This window comes from Salmo trutta, chromosome 10 (assembly GCF_901001165.1).
Source record: "Salmo trutta chromosome 10, fSalTru1.1, whole genome shotgun sequence".
NCBI classification, from domain to species: Eukaryota; Metazoa; Chordata; class Actinopteri; order Salmoniformes; family Salmonidae; genus Salmo; species Salmo trutta.
This window is the reverse complement of record NC_042966.1, coordinates 36,082,478-36,091,537: the sequence shown is the minus strand read 5'-3', so window position 1 is coordinate 36,091,537 and position 9,060 is coordinate 36,082,478. Positions and strand designations below refer to the sequence as shown.

Genomic DNA, 9,060 nt, shown 5'->3' with positions numbered 1-9,060 from the left:
TCGCTCCTCCCTAGTTCTGCAGCTGGCCCGCCTTATCAGAGACTAAAACTAGAATGTTGAATTACTAGCTCCTCCCTAGTTCCTCAGCTGGGCGGCCTTATCAGAGACTAAACTCGACTGTTGAATTCATCGCTCCTCCCTAGTTCTGCCAGTGGACTTCCTTCATCAGAGCCTAACTAGGATGTTTGCAATCTCGCTCCACTAGTCCTCGATGGCCTGGCCGTACCAGAGACTAACTAGGAATGTTGAATTCCTTGCTCCTCCCTAGTTCTCAGCTGGCTGCCCTTATCAGAGACTAACTAGACTGTTGAATCATGCTCCTCCCTAGTTCAGCTCAGCTGGCCTGCCTTATCAGAGACTAACTGGACTGTTGAATTCACCTCGCTCCTCCTAGTTCCTCAGCTGGCATGCCTTATCAGAGACTACTGGACTGTTGAATTCCTCGATCTCCCTAGTTCCTCAGCTGGCCTTCCTATCAGAGACTAACTAGACTGTTGAATTCCTCGCTCCTGACTAGTTCTTCAGCTGCCTGCCTATCAGAGACTAACTAGACTGTTGAATTCATCTGCTCCTCCACTAGTTCCTCAGCTGGCCTGCCTATCAGAGACTAACTAGACTGTTGAATTCCTCGCTCCTCCCTAGTTCCTCAGCTGGCCTGCCTTATCAGAGACTAACTAGACTGTTGAATTCCTGGCTCCTCCCTAGTTCCTCAGCTGGCCTGCCTTATCAGAGACTAACTAGACTGTTGAATTCCTGGCTCCTCCCTAGTTCCTCAGCTGGCCTGCCTTATCAGAGACTAACTAGACTGTTGAATTCCTGGCTCCTCCCTAGTTCCTCAGCTGGCCTGCCTTATCAGAGACTAACTAGACTGTTGAATTCCTCGCTCCTCTCTAGTTCCTCAGCTGGCCTGCCTTATCAGAGACTAACTAGACTGTTGAATTCCTCGCTCCTCCCTAGTTCCTCAGCTGGCCTGCCTTATCAGAGACTAACTAGACTGTTGAATTCCTCGCTCCTCCCTAGTTCATCAGCTGACCTGCCTTATCAGAGACTAACTAGACTGTTGAATTCCTGGCTCCTCCCTAGTTCCTCAGCTGGCCTGCCTTATCAGAGACTAACTATTGCCTTTCACTTCCCTCTTTAGAAACATGGAACAGAATATGAACTTTCTACACTTGTCTCACTCAGTAACTTTCCATACACCACGTCCCTATCTACCCTATTGACCCCATCATATAGATTCCTTATACATGTAAAGTAATCAATAAGTTCAAAACCATTTGTCATTGTCGTTTCATTTTTTTTAAGCACTTTTCACTTCACATACAAGATGAATTGTAATAATAAAATCCCACATTAAAATAAGCAAGTTTAAAACATATGCTAAACATAAGGACAGACTAACCATGGAACCTTAACATGATGCATTTAGTCTGATGAAATCACAGAACGCTGTTTAGGCAGTAGTCTTGTAAACACAAAGTTCTCATACACTCTGAACTCTGTGTGATCGCTGTGTTCCACTTTACTGCTATACTCAGCTTCTAGATACAGTGTACTGTTTCTCTCTCTTCCCTTTGTCTCGCTCTCTCTGTCTCTCGCTCTGTCTGTCTCTGTGTCTCTGTATGTGTTTCTCTCTCTGTCTCTCTGTCTGTCTCTCTGTCTCTCTGTCTGTCTCTCTCCGTCTCTCTCTCTGTCTCGCTCTCTCTGTCTCTCGCTCTGTCTCTCTCTGTGTCTGTCTCTGTGTCTCTGTCTGTGTTTCTCTCTCTGGCTCTCTGTCTGTCTCTCTGTCTCTCTCTCTCTGTCTCTCTCTGTCTGTCTCTGTGTCTCTGTCTGTCTCTCTCTCTCTGTCTCTCTCTATCTCTCTCTGTGTCTGTCTCTGTGTCTCTGTCTCTCTCTCTCTCTCTCTCTCTCTGTCTGTCTCTGTCTCTCTGTCTGTCTCTCTGTCTGTCTCTCTGTCTCCCTGTCTCTGTCTCTCTCTCTCTGTTTGTCTCTGCCTTGAGAGTAGAAGCATAAGTGTGTTTTGGATGTAGGGTAGATGATTGATGAGCTGTGTACAGAGGGGCCCCTATGTCCTGTTCTAGACCTCTCTGTCAGGTGCTTGCTTCACTCTGAAGAGGGATCGGAGGATGGGGGCTCTGACCTGTTTGGATCGAGGGAGTAGAGGGGGTGGGATCAAAACCATTGTCCCATGTGAAAGAGAGGGGAGAGAGGCATGCTTCAGTAATCTGACATCGATCTGTTGACTGGCCCCTCAGATCTACAAAATAATACACCTTCACCTCAGTCCTTCCTCATGCTTGCTGTTAGCTGTGAACATTTCACTTGGTAAAGGTTGTAATCTCTGTCTCTCTCTCTCTCCCAGGTGGTCCAAGTCGTCAAGTCAGTGGTGGTACTCGGTTGGGGGAGCAGAGTGGCTTCATGTGTCCAGACATGGTCCTGGTGGGCAGGGTAAGTTGAATATGGTGTGTGTATGTGTCCGTCTGTCTGTCCGTTCATGTCTGTGTGATAACCCTCTGTTCTCCGTCTATAGGACTCTGATGCCATCTACCAATGGCTGTGTGAGTTCCAGCTGGAGAGCTACACTGCTAACTTCCTCACAGCAGGATACGATGTACTTACTGTCAGTAGGATGACCCCAGAGGTCAGACGCTGGATTATCATACATTTATTGATTACGCTTAATTGATTGACACATTTGAGAGCAAGTGAGATATTAACTTCTTATGGGCAGGTGGGACGGTAGCCTCCCACCTGGCCAACATCCGGTGAAATCACAAGTGTAATACATCAAAATAAAGCTTAACTTCTTGTTAATCCAGCCGCTGTGTCAGATTTCAAAAAGGCTTCACGGCGAAAGCAAACCATGCGATTATCTGAGGACAGCGCCCCGCATACAAACACATGAAAAACATATTTCAACCATGCAGGTGCGACACGAAAGTCAGAAATAGCGATATAAAAATGCCTTACCTTTGATGATCTTCTTCTGTTGGCACTCCAAAAGGTCCCAGTTACATCACAAATGGTCCTTTTGTTCGATAATGTCCTTCTTTATATCCATAAAAACTCAGTTTAGCTGGCGCACTTCAGTCAATAATCCACCCAGTTTTCCTCCATCAAAATGCATACATAATGAATTCCAAACGTTACTAATAAACTTTTCCAAACAAGTCAAACAACATTTATAATCAGTCAATAATACGTAAATAAACGATAAAATTTAAGACGGAGAATCGTTATTGTCTTTACCGGAGAAAAATACCAAACAACGCGCTCTCTTCCACGCGCTTGGAAACACTACAGCCAAAATGGGAGCCACCTAGAAAAACTACAATTTCTGGCTCATTTTTCCAAAAACCACCCTGAAACTCTTTCTAAAGACTGTTGACATCTAGTGGAAGCCCTAGGAACTGCAATCTGGGAGGACTTGGCCTTATAATAAAAGTGCCAGCCATTGAAAATTGTGGTAGGCTGAATTTTTTTGGGGGGGATGGTTTGTCTTCGGGGTTTTGCCTGCCATATCAGTTCTGTTATACTCACAAACAGTTTTAGAAACTTTAGTGTTTTCTATCCAAATCTACCATTTATATGCATATCCTGGGCCTGAGTAACAGGCAGTTTACTTTGGGCACGCTTTTCATCCGGACGTCAAAATACGTCAAAATTCTGCCCCCTACCCAAGAGAGGTTAACACACGCACATCTCTACAATGTTTCTTTTTGCGGCATTGAGATTTAAAACATCTCTACAATGTTTCTTTTTGCGGCATTGAGATTTAAAACAAACGTATTCCGCATTTACCTCTTTATTTTTAGGTGAACAAAATAAATGAGCATGGATAAATGTGTTCTGTAGTCATTTTTCTGATTGACAGCCGAGTCGTGGGGTTTCCTAACCTGGTGTATGTCTGTCCAGGACCTGACCGCCATCGGTGTGACCAAACCAGGCCACCGGAAGAAGATCTCCATGGAGATAGGCAACCTGAACATCCCAGAGTGGCTGCCTGACTACATCCCTGTAAGAGACTGTCACATGACCTTTGAACTCTGTACACAGTCTCTGGCTGATGACGACAGGCCTGTGCCGCTGAAAGAGAGAGTTGTGCAGTAGTCTATGTAGTCTGTCGGTAATAATAATTAGGTCTTCATGTTTCATGTTGAGCGTTACAATCAGCAGGAACTGTATTTTGTCGTACAACTATTGGTCAACAAGCTCACCGTCAACAAGCTCACTGTCATTCTGTCTTCTCTCTCTGTCCATCTCTTTCTTTCTCTGTCCATCTCTCTCTCTGTCCATCTTTCTTTCTCTCTCTGTCCATCTTTCTTTCTCTCTCTGTCCATTCAATTTAAGGGGCTTTATTGGAATGGGAAACATATGTTAACATTTTGTAAGTCGCTCTGGATAAGAGCGTCTGCTAAATGACTTAAATGTAAATGTAAATGTTAACATTGCAAAAGCAAATGAAATAAACAAAAAATGTATATTAAACATTACACTCACAAAAGTTCCAAAATAATAGACATTTCAAATGTCTTTGTGTCTATATACAGCGTTGTAATGATGTGCGAATAGTTAAAGTACAAAAGGGAAAATAAATAAACATAAATATGGGTTGTATTTACAATGGTGTTTGTTCTTCACTGGTTGACCTTTTCTTGTGGCAACAGGTCACAAATCTTGCTGCTGTGATTGCTGTGCTATCTCTCTGTCCATCTCTATTGCTCTCTGTCCAACTCTCCCTCTCCCTTCCTCTCTTGCTCTCTCCTCCCTCGCTCTCTCTCCTCCCTCTTTCTCTCTCCTCCCCCTCTCTCTCCTCCCGCTCTCTCTCCTCCGGCTCTCTCTCGCTCTCCTCCCGCTCTCTCGCTCTCGTCACTCTCCTCCCTCTCTGTCCATCTCTCTCTCTCCTCCCTCTCTGACCATCTCTCTGTCTCTCCTCCCTCTGTCCATCTCTGCTCCCTCTCTGTCCATCTCTCTCTGTCTATCTCTCTCTCTCTCTCTCTCCAATTGAATTAAATTCAATAAATGCTTTATTTTAGTTTTTCTCTCACCATCTCTCTCTCACCATGTCGCTCTCACTTTCTCGCTCTCTCTCCCCATCTCTCCCTCCCTGCCTCCTCCTCTCCTTCTCTCTCTCTGTCAGTCTGAGCTGTCAGAGTGGTTGAGTGCGATCGGTCTGCCTCAGTACCAGAAGAGACTGTGTGAGAATGGTTATGACACCATCAGCATCATCAAGGATATCACCTGGGAGGACTTATCAGAGATAGGAATCACCAAGCTGGGTAAGAAATCATCACACTCTTCACATTGTTTAGTTTAAGTGCATCTGTGCGTCAGCAGTGTATGTGAGACCTCTTGAACACACCCCCTTTTCAATGACAGCCTTGCTGTTGACAACCAATCAGCAACCTTTTTAACCACTTGTATACAAAAATGACTGTTCTTGAAGTTATTTTGTTTTCTGCAATTTGTGTTCTTGTATCTCTCTCTCTTTCTCAGGTCATCAGAAGAAGCTGATGTTAGCTGTGAAGCGTTTATGTGACCTGCATCGTTCTCGTCACCATGCCAACGGCTCTGACACGCTCCGGCATAAACCTACCACGGCCCTGGTGGCTATCGAGCCCCCCGAGATCCCCGCCGACTGCTGCCCCCCGTCCCCTCACACCCCCAGGACACCCTTCCTCTCCTTCCATGACAGCGAGCTGAGCACAGAGCTACAGAACACCATGATGGGGAGTGCAGCAGGAGGAGGGGTGGGGAGAGGGGGGTTTGGGATGGGTGTGAGGGAGAGCATTAGCCAGGAGAGCATCGGAACACGCTCCCGCGGATCCGGGAATTCTGGAAAATCTGTGAATTTTGGGAATTTTACAGGATATTCCCAAGAGCTTCACCAACAGACTCTGGCTTCGGCTGGAGTGCACAGTCGCTCGGACGAGAGCTTGGGAGGAGGGGGAGGAGGAGGTGGGAGACAGGGGGGAGGAGGTAGTCCAGGGAGAGACCGACAGAGACTCACAGAGGTGTGGTCAGACCAGAAGCGCCACCCCCAGACACCCGCTAAACTACCCATCACCCCCCTCACCCCTCCTCTCACCCCCAGCTCCATGCCCCGCTTCGCCTACCCAGCCGTGCCTAGCAAACCCAAACCTTGCAAGCCCCCTGCCCACCCCCACCCTCACCCCTTCTCCTCTCCCCAGGCTTCCCCCACACAGAGGGCCTTCAACTACCTCCACACCCAGGAAGGAGGCACCTATCTGTGCCAACGTGTTCTACCCAAGCCCCAGGCTGGAGCAATCCCCCTCCCAGGACTAGGCCTCAACACAAAGGCACTTAAGAAACGCACCCAGAGTCTGTCCCGCTACGCCTTGTCAGATGGAGAACCGGAAGACGACGAGTCATCGCCGCAGGAATCCGTTCCTCCGGTGACCATGCCCTCGTACGCAACACTAGGACGCAAACCAGGCTGCGGCCAGTTAAACTCCTCCGCCGTCCAACGCCACATCAGCCGGAGCCACTCATTCGCTGTCCGCTCTCGCCGCAAAGGCCCGCCCCCACCGCCACCTAAGAGGATGAGCTCGGTGAGTGGCAGCCAGGCCAGCGAATCAGGAGGAGCGGCAGTAGTGTCAGGGCAAGTGGAGGTGGGAGGGGTGGAGACAGAGAGTGCAGGCAGTGTGAGAAGCATCGCAGCCAGGCTACAGGGGTCCGGGCCCGGGGGCAGCCCCTCTAAGGGGGTAGCGTTACCCTCCCCTCGCACCCCCACCCTCGCCTCCCACAAACCTGTACCCACTCTGGGGCTGGGAGGCCTGAGGAGGATGGGGGGCGAGCGGAGGGATAGAGATGGAGGGATAGAGAGAAGCCCAGAAGAGGAGGAGAGAGTGTGGAAGGATGGTTCAGTATTGGAAAGCTCTACATCACCTCAGAGTAGCTCCAGTGAGAACCTCCCTTTCGCGGAGGAGGGCAACCTCACCATCAAACAGCGGCCCAGGATGGGAGCAGGCTTCTGGTCAGACCCTGAAATCCAACCCCAGGCTTCTCCAGAAGACCCACAAATGCAGGCCCCAAAGTCCTTGGGGGTCCCTGAGTTCAACCTCAAAGAGTCGGACACGGTCAAACGGCGGCGTCAGCCCAAAGACCGGGATACACACACACTGGACGAGATCTTCACCGCCAGCGAAGATGATGGACACACACAGCCACACACACACGGCCGGTCCAACGGCTTCCACACACACACAAACAGAGACAAGCAAGAGGAGGAAGCAGGTGTGAGGTCAGGGAGCTGTTTACAGAGAGGCCAGAAACCCCCCCTGTCCTCCAAACCAACCAGCCCTCCCCTCAAACCTGCCCTCACCCCTATACCAGCCAGTCAACAGAAGACAGCAACAGGCAGCACACAGAACCATATAACAGCCAGTCAAAATACACACACAACCACCTCTATACCAGGCAATCCACAGAAACCAGTAACAGCAACCAAAGCAGGCAGTCTGCAGAGAACAGTAATATCCAGGCCAGCGAATCAGACACCTGCTATTGTCTCTGCATCTACACTTCCCCAGCTCAGCTCATCCATAACCTCAGCCCCTACAGGCCAGGCGACCCCCGCTCCATCCTACTGCACCTTGGTGCCTCCAGGCCAGGCAGGGAGAGCAGGAAAGGCCCAGACTGGTGAGGCCTGCTCGGAGGTGTTGGTTCAGAGGAGGCTGGATGAGACCAACACGTCACTGGAGGCAGCGCTGAAAGTTGTAGAGAGAAAAATGTCTCAGGATGACTGCACTGACGGGTAAGACACACACGCATACACACACGTGCAGGCAGGCAGACACACACACACACACCGTGTTAACACTCTCCTCTCTGTTTCCCAGTGGCAGCAGCACAGTGAAAGCAGCAGGGAATATCCTGGATGACATCGGCAACATGTTTGATGACCTTGCCGACCAACTGGATGCCATGTTGGATTAAATACCTCTTCACTTCACTCAAGGCAACCTGAATAGGACCAGTAGGATTGGGTTGCAAATTGCATCCTCTTCCCTATAGAGCCCTGGTCTAAATAAGTGCACTATATAGGGAATAGGAAGCCATTTGCGATGCATAGCTAGAATTGATTAGACTGATCTGCATGTTTCATAGGGTGGATGAGAGAAAGTAGGATTGGGGGAGGAGGGGAAGAGAGAGGGAAAGTGAAAGGGTGAAGGGGGGGCCAATGGGGTGAAGAGAGCAGTCACAATGTGGAGAGCCTCTGACTGCACTTGAAAGAGTGTGGATATCCTAAACACACACATCGGGACTTGCCTTAACTGGAGCGCATAACCCTGGATCAATGGTTTTGCTTGGCAAAGACAGCACAATAACACAGAACAATTTACTGTGTTTTATAACTTAGAGCACGGGTTTATGACATAGAGCACGGGTTTATGACATAGGGCACGGGTTTATGACATAGAGCACGGGTTTATGACATAGAGCACGGGTTTATGACATAGAGCACGGGTTTATGACATAGAGCACGGGTTTATGACATAGAGTATGGGTTTATTGCAGAACGAGTGGCTTTGCTACATCTTTGCTCTGAGCCAACCAGATTTTACCACAAAGGGAATAAGGGTCCATTTTTAACATGTATTGTAAATTATATCATATTCTCGTCTTAAACTTTACCCAATCGTATGTTGTGTGTCAATATTCTTAACATGAGACTCTTAAATGTTACTGAAAACTGAGATTTTGTTGTTTTTACGTTGCATTTTTTTGTTTTAGGGAGCACCTATTCTCTTCAAAATATACTATACGGATGTTAGGAGTAACTATGTTAATTAGAAAAGTACTTTGTAAAAATTATTTTTTAGAGTTTTATGATAACGTAAAATATTCTGAACAAAAATATAAACGCAACATTTTCAAATCAATTTTTATTTGTCACATTTGCCGAATGGCAATGCGAGTAGTCTGCGTAGCCATTTGATTCGCTGTTCAGGAGTCTTGTGGCTTGGGGGTAGAAGCTGTTTAGAAGCCTCTTGGACCTAGACTTGGCAATCCGGTACCGCTTGCCGTGCGGTAGCA

At 48.1% G+C, this 9,060-nt stretch overlaps 1 protein-coding gene across 8 annotated transcripts in view; it reads left to right on the top strand.

Moving 5' to 3' along the window:
* The window catches only part of LOC115201668 (caskin-2), a 91,312-nt gene extending 82,592 nt beyond the window's left edge, over positions 1–8,720 (top strand). For 7 of the 8 annotated variants that reach the window (XM_029765487.1, XM_029765483.1, XM_029765484.1 and 4 more), the window contains 6 exons: positions 2,363–2,448; positions 2,531–2,641; positions 3,916–4,017; positions 5,141–5,279; positions 5,497–7,777; positions 7,863–8,720. In XM_029765487.1, the coding sequence (XP_029621347.1) occupies positions 2,363–2,448; positions 2,531–2,641; positions 3,916–4,017; positions 5,141–5,279; positions 5,497–7,777; positions 7,863–7,959 (2,816 nt within the window). In that variant the 3' untranslated portion in view covers positions 7,960–8,720. The remainder of the gene's footprint in view (positions 1–2,362; positions 2,449–2,530; positions 2,642–3,915; positions 4,018–5,140; positions 5,280–5,496; positions 7,778–7,862) is intronic. The other variant, XM_029765488.1, reaches the window with a different exon arrangement.
* Positions 8,721–9,060: the final 340 nt, after the last annotated feature.